This window comes from Morchella sextelata (assembly GCF_020137385.1).
Source record: "Morchella sextelata strain SCLS chromosome Unknown scls_17, whole genome shotgun sequence".
Classification (NCBI taxonomy): domain Eukaryota; kingdom Fungi; phylum Ascomycota; class Pezizomycetes; order Pezizales; family Morchellaceae; genus Morchella; species Morchella sextelata.
The window spans coordinates 1,238,689-1,256,383 of NW_025408632.1; the positions used below are offsets into that span (position 1 = coordinate 1,238,689).

Below are 17,695 nucleotides of genomic sequence, written 5' to 3' on the forward strand. Positions count from 1 at the left end.
GTCGCAACTTTATTTTTACCATGATGCGTTCGTTCATTATGGATGCTGTTGCTGTTGCTGTTTTTTTATTTTTTTTTTATTTTTATTTTATTTTGTGGTATGTGGTGATCATAATGGTTGGGTGGGTGTACTTGATGGCTTAGATCATAAGCTATCACTCGGGATAAACTCATCTTCCGAGACGATATAAAAGATATTTTTTTTTTGTTTAATTCATTAATTACATGTAACCTTATAATTACGGTAATGATATAAAAGATATTGTATGGACTGAAGTTTCTCGGCTCATTTAATTCATCTGTAGGTCCTTTCATTGCGGGATGCCCGGAAAGCGGGTTTATTGTTGATTATTTGTGGGCGGGTATGGCTAGATGCTTCATGGACTGGATAGGTTGTAGTCCACTAAGCTAATGTCCAACACATTCTGTATTGGAAGAGGTGGTCAGTGATAACGTTCGGTAGCTGTGGGCAGATATTAAAGAAAACTAGGCTGAATATCTCACTCTCCGGTCCCGGGTGGTACCATCGGGCGACCCATCATACGATAAAAGAAAATATTTCGCAGATTGAGGGCGCTGATTAGCTAAGTACAACAATAACGGTGCCTATTGGAACTTTCCAAGACTGGGAGTATATGCGAATCAATCATGCATATCCATATCGGAACAAGCTGGAATAGCTGTATTTCAATCCATTAGAACTGTTTGTTTGCATCAGAATCTTTTAGGAAGAAGTGAGAAAAAATCGGTGATGGGGGCAGCTTATATGTGAAGACCGGGTTGATATCAGTTTATGCATCTATGTATATAGTGTCATGAACTGAAGTAGGATATCCAGACCTGTCTGCTATCGTTTCGGTTGGTTTTAAACGGAAAGCATCTAGTGCATCTTCTACATATGTACAGCCGCATTCGAAAAGTTTTGGCACCTCCGGTCAAAATCACGAGGCAGTCCTTTCTGTTTTGCAATTCTCATATTCGAGACCGTTGTCAGGGGGGGCCTGCAATGTCTCTATTGCGGTCATACCTGTCGATAAGTTGAGTATGCGCGAGTGCCATGGTTGTTGGCGGGCTACAATTCATGAACGACTCAATATAGTAGGGTGCCAGTACTTTTCGAATGCGGCTGCACCTTCCGGGGGCCTGCGGCCTAAGATCCCAATGGAATGTTCGAAAGGTAATCCCAAGGCTTAGAAGGTGGGTGAGCAAAGCCATTTGACTACATGTACAAACATTACCATGTGACTTCTGTCTACTAGTGTAGTGGGCGCTACGGATGAACGACCTAAGTATCCTGAGAATTTACATATATCCATGTTCAAGGTTGACTGGAAGCTACCGGTGGATAACGTTGGTTGACTGAACGAACATTCGCAAAATATGTATCTGTAGTATTTGGGTACAGTAGTCTCTCGCTATAAGGATGCGATCTTGACTAAAATTTTGTATCCTTATAGAGAATTATCGCTATGGCTAAGGAGTAAGTGATAAAAAGGTTGACGGAACCGGGCGATCTATCCTTATAGGGCATATATCCTTATAAAGAATGTCCTTATAGCGAGGGACTGCTGTAGACCCCCCTCGTAGAACTCACGTTAATCTCGTTAGAGACGACTAGTACTACCCACTTCTCATTAAACATGCGAGTGATATTGCATGACTAAAAATTAAAGCGGTGTACGTGTCACTAAGAAGGTACATAGCGTGATATAATAAAGACATGAGTGGATATCTGAAGTCAACATGTGTACCGAAAAAACCGTATTGAGAGTTTTTGAATCTCGCTTTCTCTCTACCGCTTGGAATCAAATGGTAATTTCTCTTCATTGTAGATTTGAAAGAAGGAGGGAAACTGTCTAACATGTACCGCAATCAGAGATTGTGATAGTGCCGTCAGTTGTACCATCGTCGTCAAGAGACTTCCCCTCCGTCTTCTTAATGCATTCCACCCCTGACACAACTTCACCAAAAACAACATGCATACCATCGAGATAAGAGGTTTCATCAAAGGTGATGAAGAACTGGGATCCTATTCTTTTATTAGGGCTGATTCTCAGATTCATAAGGGGTAGCAAAGAGATTTACCGTTCGTATTTTTGCCTGCATTGGCCATAGAAAGGAGGTATGGCTTGTTATGCTTTTTTACGAAGTTCTCATCGTCGAACTCCTCGCCATAGATGGACTTTCCACCAGTACCCTATGCACAAATATCGATGAGTACCTGCTACATCATGTGGAGAAAGAAGATGTGTTCACATCGCCTCGGGTAAAGTCACCACCCTGAGCCATGAAGCCGGCGATCACACGGTGGAATTTGGATCCTTTGTAGCCGTATCCATGCTCGCCGGTGCAGAGTTCACGGAAGTTCTTAGCAGTTCTGGGAACGACATCGTCATAGAGCTTCATTAAAATCCTGCCCCAATCCTCCGCTGGGATTAAAGTTAGTCTATTTTTCTTATCAAGAATTGGAAGGCAAGCGCCTCAAGCAAAAGCATGATGGATCCAAACTATCAATTAAAGAATGGACGTCTTTCTGGGGGAGTTATAATAGCTTCCATGATAGTCTATGACTTCATTTGAGGTACGCCGGATCTGTGATCGTGGATGAAGTCGAGAATAAGGAAAAATGGGTACCTACTTGGACCTGAGCGTGGTGTGTATGAAATATCAAAATAGACATTACTCATGATGTGTGTATTGAAAGAAGACTTGGTTTAAAGAAGTAAGTATGTGATGGGATGATGGTTGAGGGTTGATGCCGGACGAAGAATAGACGGAGGGAAGGAGAGGTAGAAGGACGAGAAGGGAGCGGGGTGAAAAAGAGGGGTATTTTAAAGCAGACCCGGAGAGCAGATGTACGTACATGAATGTTTACATACATGTATTAGAGGCTACGTAGTAGGGGTGGTGGTTGATGATTTCAACGTGCAGTTTGGACCATTTGTAGTACAGAGAAAAGATTGCCTACGCTCTAAAGTCTTGTAAACAATAAGAAACAATCAATACTTCATTAGCCTCCTTCGCAGGGGTTATGGTCAACACGGAGGTGTAAAATAGTCAATTCCAAGAGTGAATAGAAACCAAAAGAGGTATTCGATCGGCATCCTGCGTATCATAAATTGAGATTGACTATACCCCCCCAGTGAAGGAGCCTAGTCGTAAACGAGTATCTGCGCTACGGTGTTCAAATGAGTACGTAGAACGTGGCGGTGTGGCTTGAGCCGTTATTTCCTTGTTTTACTCCCGCTATCTTTATGATCCAGGTACTCATACTCTAGATAATGTAGTACAGATCAGCCGGTTGCATAGCAAATCCCTAGCGCCGCCACGGCTATTGATAGAGTATTACCTTTACCCCACTACTTAAATTTAAAGCCTCATTCTCAAACATGCGGTCTACCTGTACTGCGCGTGATAATGTTTTGTATAATTCTCTCTAGCTCTGTACTGCATTGATATACATGCACACACACACATATATTGATGGCAATGGTCTTCTATACATCAAGGCGTGTCTCAATTGAACAACTGATCACTAATCCAATATAATCAAATGGAATATGTAGACGACGTTATGGCGGAATACCCTTGTAATTGTTAGCCTTGTTTTGCTTTGTTTTCCTCGGATTGCTGTATGTTTTACTAGCTACCGTGTAGCGTGGGGAGGGAGTCGATAAATTAGTTGATTTAAATTTACGGTAGCATGTACTTATTATAAATACATGTACTGGGGGTTAAGGGTAAGTACTGAGAACCCCCTTTTGGGAAATTTTTAAAAATGAGGGTTTGGAAAGAACTCTGATTGGGCTGATATGAATTAAAGTGACACTTGGCAGCCAAGCAAGTATTTGAGGTAGCCCGTTGCCAGCTTTTGCAACACAATCTCCATCACTTCAATTTGACTCCGGTTCAACCACAATTTCATCAAATAACAACCCTCAACAGAGTCTGGCGGCCTGAAATGATTTGCAGATGAGGCGGTAGGCAGGGGAGATACTACTGATTTTTTGTTTGTATTTTTAACGATTAAGTTCGATTTTTAAGTGAAAATATATGAGAACGTCTCGGTATTTTTTTCCCACATAAGTCTTAGTAAAAATCATCCTGCACCATTGGTTGCTTTGGTTGCGCCAACTTTTGCAGAAAGTCTTGACACAGTAACCACTAAATACCAGACTGGGTACGAGGTCAATGTACTGGGGGTTAACATTAAATACCGAGAATCTGATAAGATAAACACACCTATTTCACAGCAAGATTCTCTTATCAGATTCTTCGTATTTACTGTCAACGCCCGGTACATGTAGGTCTCTGGGGACACCATCTATGATACCCGAGTTGCCCATAAGGGATTGGTACTCGATTAGTCAATACTTAGTATCCGGTTTGATGTATACACCTATATGTACCGGGTGTGCACGTTAAATACCGAAACACCTTGAAGAATTGGTTGATTTTGTATGGGAACCGCCCATGGTAACCAAAAGCAGCTAATGAATTTTGACCTTGGCCTCAAAATTTATATGGTGGAAAAAAATACCGAGACGTTTTATCTATCTTCACTTAAAAATTCAAATATTTTTCTAAAAATACAAAAAAAAAACCACTGAATAGCCCTTGCTCACAGGTTCACCTGAGTACTGATTCGAAGTTATCAAAGAAGTTTTGGTGAAGTTCGAAAAGAACAGGAATAGAGAAAAGATTGAGGGGGTTACGTTGCAAAAGCTGCAGGGCATACTGTCCAAATACCTGCTTGGCTGCCAAGTGTCATTTTAATTATATCAGTCCAATCAGATTCCTTTACAAACCCTCACTTTTTGAAATTCCCCAAAAAGGGGTTCTCAGTACTTACCCTCAACCCCCGGTACATACCCATGCCTACATGTAGAGCTAGAGTACGAAAGTTGTCATAGTACGCTATAACGCCATAATGCGTGCGCGTGTTAATAACGACATCTGTACATATATAAAATTTAACTCCCGTGAGCATCTCTTCACTCATCACAAATCGTGTTTAAAGCTCTTAAATGGCCACATATCTGCCCTTCTTAGCTCCTGCAACTGGCGATGAGAGGAATCTCATCCACAAATAAAGAGAACAAAAGAGTTCTCGATGTGTAAAAAAAGAGATAATTCTTGCTCGGTACGGGTGAAATCCCTCCTTTTGTTTAACAGATAACAGTCATGGGCATATGAATTTCAACTAATGAAATTGCGAGACTAAAATACAAGAGGGCTATAGCTAACCAACTGTTCAGCTCAAATTATTACCTCTACCGGCCTTCCAACTCAAAGGATAATAGCTCTAGCAGATCAATACGATCCGAATCTAAAATCCATATTCTGCCTTGACTGCCTTGCATTTTTCAACGCTATCTCTCGCCTCCAACCTGTCAGTCCAGGCCGCAACGGTTGGGAACTCATCTCTCCAACCATCGAGTTCTGGCTTGAGCCAATCGGCGGCCCATTGCCAAGGCAAAAATGCAAGGTCTGCATACGATGGTTTGTCGTTTACCAGATACTGCTTCCCCTCAAGGACTTTCTCAAGAACACCCATGATACGCATGGTTTCGGCGCGGTAACGTTCGATTGCACTAGGAATCTTCTCATGATGGTATCTCAAGAACCATCCGAGCTGGCCCATATATGGTCCCTGGCCTGTGAATTTCGTGGGGTTAGTAAAACCTAGCGAAGCGAATGGCATATAGGAAGGGATTGTGGATTAAAAGACTAACCGGACATCTGAAACATCAAGTACTGATTTGCAGTAGCGTTCGAGTCGAAATCCGCGAACGAGATCTTGTGTTCTGTATCATATTTACCAACTAGATAGAGCATAATGGCACCGGACTCCCAGATGGTGAAGTCATTGTTGGAATGGTCGACAAGGGCGGGGAGACGGCCATTGGGGTTGACTTTGGTGAATTCTGGCCCCTTGTGCTCACCTAAAAGTCCGACCCGATAAGTTAATGAAAAAAAAACTAAACTTCCAAGTAGATACAAATATATATACCCTTTTTCACATCGACAACAACAGCTTTGTATTTGAGACCGAGTTCTTCGAGAATAATGATAACCTTCAATGGGTTAGGGCCTGCGGAGACAAAGAGGGTGAATTGCTTTCCGTGGCTAGTTGAGGACGACATTTTGATATAAGTTATTTTCTGGAGGTATGAGGTCTAGATCTTTAGAATTGATGTTGATGCTTCGTTGTGTATCGACTGGAGTATAATTTTCTCAGCTCTGGCGTAGAACAGTATTTATATTCATCGTCTACACCTTTCATCTTCTTTTACATTCCCGAAAAAATAACCAGCTGTTGACTAGATTTACAATCGTGGTTAGTTGCTTACTCGGGCGAATGCAAGGACAGTAGCCACGTAATTCGGAACACGGGACAGGTTCCTCCGCTTATTACAAAGCATCAACCCCCGATGGCAGCGGCGGAACTTTTACACCGGCCGCGGAGAACCTATGATTTGGCATCAACATTTGAAACGGTTAGCTCGTGTTATCCCATGGTCCGTCAATGCTGACCCCCCAATAATAGAGGAATTAAATTTGTATGGGAGCTCGAGGAGATCTGCAATTGCAACATGGTTACGAGCCTATCAGAGAAGGCATATATTACCAACATTAATTTTTTTGGACATGCTGATTCGCGGAAACTTCAGTTTAGTGGTCGAAGTATTGTCAATTTACATATCACTGTGCAGCAGCAGCAGCAGAACTCATTAGAGCGTATTTGCCAACCGTCAATTTCAACTATTGATACTTCAAACTTGACAGTTTCGGGAGGCAAAATTGACAGTTCCCCTCAGTGGCCAAAATCGATCTGGTTAACGGTATGACAGAATAAACCCGAAAACCAGACAATCCATCATGCTACCTGTGAAATACGCTGTTGGAACTGAAAATTCATACCCATGATACTAGCTTCGGTAGTAACAAAACTGGGTACTTGTGATCCTCCTAATATATCTCACAGCATGCCGCCCCACCGAAATTCAAAATTAACAGCCCCGGTTGCCATTTCGGAGCCCCACAATTTGTAAATTCTTGAAATTGACGGTTGGCAAATACGCTCTATTGCACTCAAGATTGATGCGTCGCAAAATTGGATTAATCCGAATACAGTTAATTCTCGAAAAATCCACTATCCCCGTATTTGTATGTGGTAAGCCTGGGCCAAGGCGAATTGGCGTATCAAACTTCACGGATTCGTGCAGATACACACTTTTCCCCACCGGAATTAAGATTTAACGAAGCGGAGATAGTGGATTTCTCGAGAATTAACGGTATCCCATACACCGGCCTGGCGTTTAAGTCCCCGAAGAGTAATAGCTTGACAGCTCTAAAGTCGCAAGTTTTGATTACTATATTGAACATAATACTAATAAAACCTTCAAAGAATATGCATAATATTAGATTAGAGCTAGCCACCACTGATACCCGTAGTCCCAAGTTATTGGATCCTCACGAATTTTATTAGGGTCATATTATAACCCCGAGTACTCAAGTGGTTTCTAAAGTAATCACTCTCGCAACCTCGGGTCGGCGAAAATAAAAACAAAAGGGATTAGAATTTAACTGCAGCGCCCGTTGCTCTCAACTACTTAGCTCCAATAAATTCGGTGCTTGAGTCATATCTAGATCTATCGCCTGGTCGGCCGAGACCTGCTCAGAATCTGGTGCTCTGCAGCCTTGGCAACTTTGGACCAAAAATTACTGTTTGCAGGAGTTGTTTGTTGAAATCTGAACTGTATCGTTACCCTATATGGCAAGGCGGGCACCGGGTTTGTACAATATGCAGAGCACCAGATTCTGAGCAGGTCTCGGCCGACCAGGCGATAGTTGAACGATTGGCTCAGGATTAGTCCCGGATAAATATTTGGCAGGGGTATTAATTCATTGTACCACATACTTAATTTCATGGTATGTCACTCGCAATATTAGTTCCTCTCATGTAGTTGTACAAAGTAGTTAAGAAAATATTAATTAGGTGGTCAATCGGCTTTAGGACGTTAAGGGGAAGCTAGCTGTCAAATGAAACTGATAAATCCGAATACCCTAAATCGGGAGTGATTTGGGTTAATACTTCCAGATCTAGCTCCAAGAACTGGCGAGAATTTGACGCAACTTATTTGAAGAAAAAAAGAAGAAAAAAGAAATCTTCAGCGGTGAATCAACAAGAAGGCCCTCACTAGAGACTTTGGCAACAATGACTCTCAATTGGTTGGATCCGTACGATAACATGCACACAAACGTAGCAGTATCACTATCACCGTTGCTGCACACCAATTGGCAGTATTCAAAATAATATATTGTAAATTTATATATTTCCTAGGCCCTTTTGACGTGCTAAATTCGACCTATAATTTCTCTAGTGGTTTGCAAGAGCTTCCTTGGCCGCCTTCATCTTCTTCACACTATCCAATTCATTCATCTTCGCATCCCAAGCGGCAACCTTGGGGTACTTCTCCTGCCACCCATCAAATCCTGACATCCATCCCAGCAACCCGTTCCACGGGAGGAACGAGAGATCAGCATAGGAACATTTGCCGCCCACGAGCCATTCCTTGTCTTTGAGAATGTCCTCTAGGACGCTAAGAACTCGCAGCACTTCTTTGTTGTATCTGTCGATAGCGCTGGGGATCTTCTCACCGTGGTGTCTGCTGAACCACACTGCTTGCCCGTAGTATGGGCCCTGACCTGGAATATTATGTCAACACCTACAATATACGTTGCATGGCAATGGTGGAGAGACGAACCAGACATCTGGAACATTAGGTACTGGATTGCAGTCGAAGTCTGCTCAAAATCTTCAAATGAAATCTTATGTTCCTTATCGTACTTGCCAACAAGGTATAGTATGATAGCACCAGACTCCCAGATCACAAAGTCGTTATTAGAATGATCTATGAGAGTAGGCATGCGTCCATTGGGGTTCAGGTCGGTGTATGGTTTCTTCTTATGTTCCTCTGAAGATGCGTTAGTCAGTTGTTAACGGGGAAGACCGGGGAGGGGTGGTAATTACGGGTGCTATAATCGACGCCGATGAGGTGGTAGGGAAGACATAACGCCTCGAGTACAATGGCAACCTTCCATGGGTTGGGACCGTTGTGAGTGTAGAGGGTGAATTGCTTTCCGTGGTCGGCAGGCATGATGATTTTAGGATTAAGTCAGGAAGTGGAGATGGACTGATGGATTGATGGATTGATGAACTGATGAATTGATGAGTGTGAATGCTTTGATATTCTGGATACTCACAATCAACAGCGCGGAGGCAAGACTTTAATTTATACCTTTTCCCATCAACTTGGATGTATGTAATTCCATTGATAAGAGCTACATGTAGGTATTAACTCATTCTCTACTTTTTCCAGCTAATGTGCCAAGTTTCCCCGCACACCTCTAGTACGAAGTTGTTTTGGCCTACGAAAAACAGTTAGACGGCCCGTGTTAGCGGAGAGGGGGAAACACTCAGTGAGACAGAGGTTGCATTTCCAAAGCTTTGTCAGAACCATCCGCGAAGAATCGTGAAGAATCGAACAGTACTACATAAGCGCTGTAACTCTGTTGGTTGACAAATCGATACATATCCCCGCGAGTGTTCTTCGGCCGATAAAGAATCCTGCTCATCACGAGGATAGTATACAATCAATAAAAAGCTGCCGGATATTGAGGCTCAGACTGATTACAACATGCTCAGCTACAGTTTGAAACAGCAGGCAGGATTCCGATTGCGGTAGGTATCGGTACGAGTGATTCTTTAATCCAAAGTACAGATTCATCGCCGCATGTAGCACCACATAGGGTCTAACCTAATTAAGCGAGATCGATTTGTAGCCACAACCTTGTACCTACATACATACATAGAAGCTTGTTTTATTTGATCATGATTAGATGCTCTATTGATTAACTAAATACGATAGAATATAAGTACATGTAGTCAATTGTTCTTTAGATCAATATTGCAATACAAGTTCAAATCTAGAGGGAAAATGTCTAGCGGAAAAAGAGAATATGAAGTTTACTAAAACCCGAAGTGCACTAGGGCTCTGAGCTGATTTGCGGCCATGTATCTCGCTGACCTACTAGTAGTACCCATGGTAGCTACGTACATGTAATATATCCAGTCTCCGAGATGGTATGCACTCAACGGCGTAAAGTCCCTGAGCCTGCTAATCTATATTTATGGCTTAATAATGGCGTAAAATATATATTAGTTCTCTCACGAAAGACAAACCAGCTGCAGGGGCCCAGGGACTTCCGGTGTCGCCAATATATAAGCACCTGCAGCTGGGGATATATTGTCCAGGTTCTGAAGGTTATATTACCGGGATATACGGTATGTTAGATCATCGAGGTTTGGGATATTGTTGACCAAGTGAAGAAATATGCCCCTCTCTTGAGATCGTGAATTATAGCGAGAGAATAAAGAAATCACAGGGAGACTAAAACGATATGTAGCCATGAAAGAGATAGCCCCTATGGTACAATAATTTTGGTGTAAACGGGATAAGTCATCCCCTGGGGGGGGATAAACAGGGGTCAAATGGCCTGTTTTGGGGCCTAAAAGATAAGATTCCCAGTATATGAGATATCTCCAGCGACGTATCTCTGTAGGGGGATATCTCCAGCGAGGTATCTCTGTAGGAGGATATGTAGGTAGGCTCGTGAGGCTTATCCGCTTGTGAGGATATGTTAGATACGCCTGTGATGCTTATCCGCTTGGAAGGTGTAACGGAGCCATTTCAACTGTCTGGTGTATGAGTACACACAGGGCCCGGTTACATGCTGAGAGTTATTGTTAGAAGCCAGTTGCACGGTGATATGCAAGTACCGGCAGTGTGGTTAGCTACCAGCTGTCAGAGTAACTACATTCCGGGCGCTAGGAAGAGGATCTATTCATGGGAGCAAGGACTGACGAGTCTATGCCTCGCCAGTGACTAGAAGACCGGCCAGAGTGAAGCTCTGATTGCCCGGTGATCCTCTGTATCCTCTGAGCATTGTAAGTCCGCCGAAAGGCAGGGACTATGCTAGGGAAGTCTACAATAAATGAAAGCTCTACAGCAATGATTAAGCTGACACCTGAGCGGTAGCTCATTCATGCAGGTCCTCGGTTGTGTGGTAACCGAGGCTGCAGGTGTTACAAAGGCTTTGACTAAGGGTGGTTGCCTTGGGTATCGGAAACACCTGCTGACGCTTAGAGAAAAGCGGGGTAGCGGTGGTATTGTTTCCGGTACTAAGGGAGGGCCCACCGGAACTTAGTAAAGGAGTTAGGAGCAGAGAATAGAGGCCTTCGGAGTATAAGTACTCAGGTTCATTCTCGCCCTTCAGTCCTGTTCTCTCGAGTCTTCATCAGAAAGAAAAACCAGAATTCTTATCGGTAGCAGAGCCCTTAAAGATTATTGAGTTCTAGCGATAGTATCTTTGAATAATCTGCAACCTGATTGTCTATCTTGCACGGCCGTCTCTATTCTATACATATCTATTTCTCTTAGAAAGGACCCCCGTTACAGATAATCTTTAAGGCTCAAGTCACCTTCAGATTATTCTTCCCCTATACAAAATGTCTGCCCTCTCGGCTCCAGATGCACCCCTTCAGATTGAATGGCAGCCGGTGCCCCTCCAGCTTGATGCCACCGGGCAGACACAGCTTGTTAAGAAGCCCAGGACCGCCCTACAGACCTATATTCCCGGCTGTGAGCCTGCCTGGCAGGACACCGACGAGATTTCGGTCCAACAGTTCTTCACCGAGCTCCAGACCTACCTCCAGCATAGTCTGCAGAATCAGTTGACCCGGGGCAGTCAGGCCCTACTCCTTGTACAAGAGCGCCAGGCAGCACAGAATGCTCTGATGGCAGAAGCTCTTGAGTACATGAGAATGGAGGTCAACTCTGTTCAGGAAGAACTCCGGAAGTATGTGGAGAAAGATGAGCTGAATGCCGATGCCATGGAGATTGAGTGGACAAACCCGGCTACTCCACCGGACTTTGTGGCCGAGATACAGAGAGCCCTTGATGAAGGAAGACTGGTGGTGGCTAGGCCAGCAACTCCGGCACCAAATCTAGGCTCTAGGTCCTCGTCCAGGGCAGCTACCAGGACAATGCAGCGGAAGACCAGCCCCTTTGCAGCATTTCCGGTCCGATCCACTAGGAGAGTTATCCCTATTGTGCAGCCAGCGGTGGGGGCTTCACCCTTACCACCTAGCCGCTTCGGTGGAACACATCCACTCCTTGGAGGAGCCGACCGATCCTTTGACTATGAAGGAGAGTTCTTCTCAGGAGCAGGCAGAGGACCTCCTAGTCCGCTAGCCAGGAACCCAGGAAGGTTTACCATGTCTGGGGCTGCTCAACCAGCAGCAACCTCACCACTGGCCAGCAACCCGGCACCAGTAGCACCTGTGGCCCCTCCTGCTGCGGCCGCCGCTCCCCCTCCAGCTCAGGCACAGGGAGGAAGTGGCGGAAATCAGAACCCTCCACCTCCCGAGGCCCGCGCTCCTGCTCCAGGAGATCCAGACGGTTCTGACAGCTCAGACTCGGAACCAGAAGGTGGTGATAGAAGGGCCTGGCGGAGATATTTCAAGAAGAAGTTGGAAAAGCAGCAGAAGGATCTGTTGGCTATGATGTCCCAGCAGTTCCGACTTCCGGCCGCCTCTCCCCCTTCTACTTCCACCAGGGCTCGAGAACCAAAGGCACCACCACCATCCAAGTTCCAGGGCAAGGCGGAGCAAGTGGAGACCTTCATCCGGCAATGTGAGAATGTGTTCTCCATTGAGAGTCTGTCATTTACCTCTGAGGAGGTTAAGATCCGATATGCAGGCAACTTGATGGAAGGTGAGGCAGCGATCCGATGGTATGAGGCATACCACAATTCAATTGATCAAGCCTCCGCCAACCGCCTTGCTGGGATGCCGGTGCAGTTGGATCAGAGATGGAAGCGCTGGGATTCCTTTGTGGATGCTTTTAGAGCTGCCTTCGGTGAAGCCATCTCTAGAGATGATGCTGTAGCCCAATGGAATACCCTCACCCACACAGCTCGAGGAGGAATAGACCTCTTCCTGAATACTATCATTCAGCTGATGTGGAAGACTGGCTATGAGGGTCAGTTGGTGGATGATAAGATTCATAATTCCCTCCTCCCGGACCTAGGCATGAGTTGGGCTCTTTTTAATCCCAAACCAAAGTCCTTGATGGAGCGGATAGCTGCTCTAAGAGAGTTAGGGCACACCCATGAGAGGTACCAAGGGATGGCAGCTGAGAAAGCGCACCCTCGGACCAAGAAAGATCCTCCCGCTCAGAAGGACCAGCAGCCTAAGAGGAAAAGAGAAGCTGCGAGCTCCTCCGGACCTCAGAAGACTCCAGGACCTAAAGACAAAGCGGTGGAACTGAAGGGTATCCCGGGGGATATTCTAGAAGAAAGAAGGAGAGCAGAAGTATGCTTGAAGGTATGACCTTCCGGTACTCCCTATTGGTAGAGTGCATAGACTGACTTGTGCAATAGTGCGGCAAGTCCAGACACAAATGGACCGATTGTTGGTCCAAGGAACCTACTGTTGTCCGAGTGGCAGCAGTGAGAGTACAAAAGCGGAAAAGAGGGAATGGCAAGTCCAACTCTCAGAAGAAGGCTAAAGTGGCTGCTGTAGTAGCAGAAGATCCACTTGTTGTACTCCCGGAGGTTACAGAAGATTTTGTTTTTCAGCCTGAGCAAGACTCGGACAATGAAATCATCTGGTAGAAAAAGTGTCTGTTTTAGTCTATGTTTACTAGTTTTCTTTTATATGGGTTTTTCGGTTTCTATGCTTTTCTTGAATAAATTATGATTGTGTTTCCGCCTATTTGATTGCTCCAAGCACTCTGAGGATGGGTTTAAGACCCGAAACAGCTGGTCTGTCAGTGCTCTACCAAAGTTATATTTGCTACAAGACACTTCCAAACCGCTACCAAAAAAAAAAAATTACCACACATCATACCTGCTATATTACCGCTTGGGAATAGAACCAAAGGATCTTTTGATCTTAGTAGTGCCCGAAGCTATTAGCTATGTTGAAAAGACAAAGAGAAACAAGTCCAGAATCCGCTGCTAAGCAAAGAAAGTTGGAACAGAGGCTTCCTTCTTTACCAGTACATGGAAAAAGACCTATACTGAAGGCAGGACTGTCATGGACGGTCAAAGGAAAGGATGAAGGCGCCCAAGGGTCTTTCCTGTTTGACACCGGTTGTACAGGAGCTATCCTCAACCAGAGTTTTGTCAGAAAACATGGAATTCCCTTAGTGAGGCGGGATCAACCTCTGACAATGTTTGATGCCCAAGGAGATATCATGATGGGAGGAGGCGAGTATTACACTCACCCGGTCCGCATGACTATGGGAGATCATAAAGAGACACTCCGATGGGAGGTGGCTACACTGGAAGAAGGAATGACCGGTTACCTGCCAATTAGTTGGGCTAGGAAGCATAACCCGGACATCAACTGGGAACTCAACACCATACGCTGGAGGAGTGACTACTGCAAGCAGAATTGTCTCCCAGCGGCCACCAAGATTGAACTGATCTCTCCGTACCAAATGTTGGAAGAAGAAGAGACAGTCTATCAATTGGTTGATTCAGTATGGCATGATGAGGACGGAGGTGATATTGCTGAGAAAATACACCACCTATACCGAGATTGGGCTGATGTGTTCAGTCAAGAGAAGATTGAGGAAATGCCACCGCATTCTCATAATGATTTGAAGATCAAACTCTTGCCTGGCACCGCTCCCCCATTTGGCCCGCTGTACCCATGTTCCGCTCCAGAATTGAAGGCCCTCCGAGAGTACCTGGACAAAGAATTGTCTTCAGGAAAGATCTCTAGATCTAACAGCCCTGCTGCGGCACCCATATTGTTCATTCCTAAGAAGGATGGTACATTGCGGATTTGTGTGGATTACAGAGGTTTGAACAAGGTCACTGTCAAGGACAAGTACCCGCTGCCTATCATGAGTGAGCTCAGAGACAGGTTGTTCAAAGCCAAGATCTTCACAAAGATAGACCTGAAGAACGGCTTCAATTTGATCAGGATAGCAGAAGGTGATGAGTGGAAAACCGCTTTCAGAACCCGCTATGGACTGTATCAGTATAATGTGATGCCATTTGGTCTATGCAATGCTCCCTCCGCTTTCCAGGCAATGATCAATGATGTGCTAAAGGAACTACTAGATGAAGGAGTAGTTGTCTATATTGATGACATCCTCATCTACTCGGAGACTGAGAAAGAACATGAGCTATTGGTCAAGAAGGTGCTGCAGAAGCTTAGGGAAGCTAAGCTCTGTGCCTCGATCAATAAGACATCCTTCCATGTCCGAGAAGTAGAATACCTAGGCTATCATATCTCGGAAGAAGGAGTATCAATGTCAGAAGACAAGGTGGAGGCAGTTAAGGAATGGCCGGTCCCTGAAAATATCAAGGCAGTACAGGCATTCCTCGGATTTGCAAACTTCTATCGCCGTTTTATTGAAGGCTTCAGTAAAGTTTGCAAACCATTAACTGACCTCCTGCAAAAAGACAAGAAATGGTATTGGACGGCAGCACATGAGCAGGCCTTTGAAGAACTCAAGAGGCTGTTCACAAGCGCTCCAATCCTCCTTCATTTTGACCCTAGTAGGAGAACGGTGGTCGAGACAGATGCCAGTGATTTTGCCAAGGGAGCGGTGCTCTCTCAGTATGGGGGTGATGGGAAGCTACATCCGGTGGCATTCTATTCTAAGAAGTTCTCCCCTGCTGAGATCAACTATGACATTCATGATAAGGAAATGGGAGCTATTGTAGCCTCTTTCCGGGAATGGGAACACATGCTCAAATCTTGTGAGCAAGAGATCACGGTTTTTACAGACCACAAGAATTTGGAGTATTTTAATTCTACCAAAGTTCTGACTAGGCGGCAAGCTAGATGGTATGAGGACCTCGCAGGCTACAATTTTAAAGTTGTCTACAGACCGGGAGAGAAGAATGGCAAGACTGATGTGCTATCTAGGCGCTGGGATCACCGCCTTGGAGAGGGAGGTGAAACTCTGCAGCCGGAGCCACAGATCTTTTTCAGGCCAGGTCAATTGGTTTTGGATCCTGCAAAGCTAGCGGCTGTCAGGGTGAATCAATTGCAGAATACATTCTTGGAGCGCCTATATGCGGCTGCTAAAGAGGATAGTTTCTGGCAGGAACTGCACCGCTCTCTGGTTGAAAGGAAACCAAATTTGGACCAGAACTTATCGGTCAAGAACGGTCTCATCTTCTATAAGAATAGATGGTACATACCCAAAGACAAGAAGCTTCAGATGGAAATACTGTCCGATACCCATGACTCTAAGGTGGCTGGTCATTTTGGCCAATTTAAGACACTAGAGCGGGTGAAAAATAACTTCTTTTGGCCCAACATGGATAAGGATGTTGAGGAATATGTCCGGAGCTGTGATAGCTGCCAGAGGAATAAGACCTCAAGACATAAGAAGTTTGGTATGCTCCAACCGTTGGAGATACCCTATCGGCCATGGACCTCTATCTCTATGGACTTCATTGTGGGATTACCGGAATCTAGTGGGTTTACAAAGATCTGGGTAATAGTGGACCGTTTTTTCGAAAATGGCACACTACATCCCTCTTCCTACCCTCAATAAAACGGAAGATTTGGCTAAGTTGTTCTTGAAGGAAGTTTGGAGACTCCATGGGTTACCTGATGACATAGTCTCGGACAGAGATAGCAGGTTCATCTCTCACTTTTGGCAATCTCTCATGAGCCTCCTCAATGTGAAGCTGAAGATGTCCACATCTTTCCACCCCCAAACGGACGGTCAAACAGAAAGAGTTAACCAGACCCTGGAACATTACTTGCGGAGTTATTGTTCATATCAACAGGATGACTGGGCAGAACTCTTGCCTTTGGCAGAGTATGCATACAACTCGGCGGTCTCTGAGTCTACCAAAGTATCGGCTTTCTATGCCAACTATGGATATGAACCCAGGACCAACTGGCCGGCCCCAAAGGAAGGAGTAGAATGGAACAATCCAGCGAGCGAGGTCATGATATCTCAATGGGAATCTATCTGGCAGGCTATGAACGCCAGTTTGGGTAAAGCTAGATTAAGGATGGCCCGGTGGTATGATGCTCATGCCCTGGCACCGCCTGAAATCAAGCCCGGAGATGAAGTAATGTTGGACCGGCGCAATGTGCAAACAAAGCGGCCTTTGGGAAAATTGGATCAGAAGAAGATGGGACCCTTTAAGGTCTTAGAAGCTATTGGTACCCGTGCCTACAAGCTCTCTCTTCCCCCCCAAATGGGAATCCACCCGGTTTTTCATATCTCTCTTTTGGAACCTTACAGAGCACCGGTAGATCCTGAGAGAAGAGTTCCACCACCGGAACCTGAAGAGATTGAAGGAGAACAGAACTGGGTTGTCCGAGAGGTAGCTGATAGCCGGGTCAATAAGAAGAGGAGACTAGTGGAATACCTAGTGCTGTGGGAAGGTTATGAAAACGAGGATGCTACATGGGAACCTTGGGAGCATCTCAAGAAGAGTGCTGAAGAAGCCCTTCGGGATTTCCATAAGAGGTATCCTAAGAAACCCAAGGACAAGCGGATTGTTGGGGTGTAGATTTTTCCTTAGGTTTTGTTCCTTGCATATCACGGAGTTTCTTGTCATATAGATTGTATGGTAAT

At 45.0% G+C, this 17,695-nt stretch overlaps 3 protein-coding genes across 3 annotated transcripts; all 3 read right to left on the minus strand.

Moving 5' to 3' along the window:
• Nucleotides 1–1,855: 1,855 nt before the first annotated feature.
• Nucleotides 1,856–2,557, minus strand: H6S33_004428 (uncharacterized protein; the record flags this gene model as incomplete). The annotated part of the gene is made up of 4 exons (XM_044835787.1): nt 1,856–2,028; nt 2,085–2,196; nt 2,256–2,428; nt 2,527–2,557. The coding sequence occupies 4 exons, from the start codon at nt 2,555–2,557 to the stop codon at nt 1,856–1,858; spliced, it is 489 nt and encodes a 162-aa protein (XP_044691166.1).
• Nucleotides 2,558–5,328: 2,771 nt separating this feature from the next.
• H6S33_004429 (uncharacterized protein) lies at nt 5,329–6,145 on the minus strand (the record flags this gene model as incomplete). The annotated part of the gene is made up of 3 exons (XM_044835788.1): nt 5,329–5,657; nt 5,735–5,944; nt 6,013–6,145. 3 exons carry the CDS (start codon nt 6,143–6,145, stop codon nt 5,329–5,331), a joined length of 672 nt encoding a protein of 223 aa, XP_044691167.1.
• A 2,237-nt stretch (nt 6,146–8,382) lies between these two features.
• H6S33_004430 (uncharacterized protein) lies at nt 8,383–9,163 on the minus strand (the record flags this gene model as incomplete). Its single annotated transcript, XM_044835790.1, has 3 exons — nt 8,383–8,711; nt 8,771–8,980; nt 9,037–9,163. 3 exons carry the CDS (start codon nt 9,161–9,163, stop codon nt 8,383–8,385), a joined length of 666 nt encoding a protein of 221 aa, XP_044691168.1.
• Nucleotides 9,164–17,695: the final 8,532 nt, after the last annotated feature.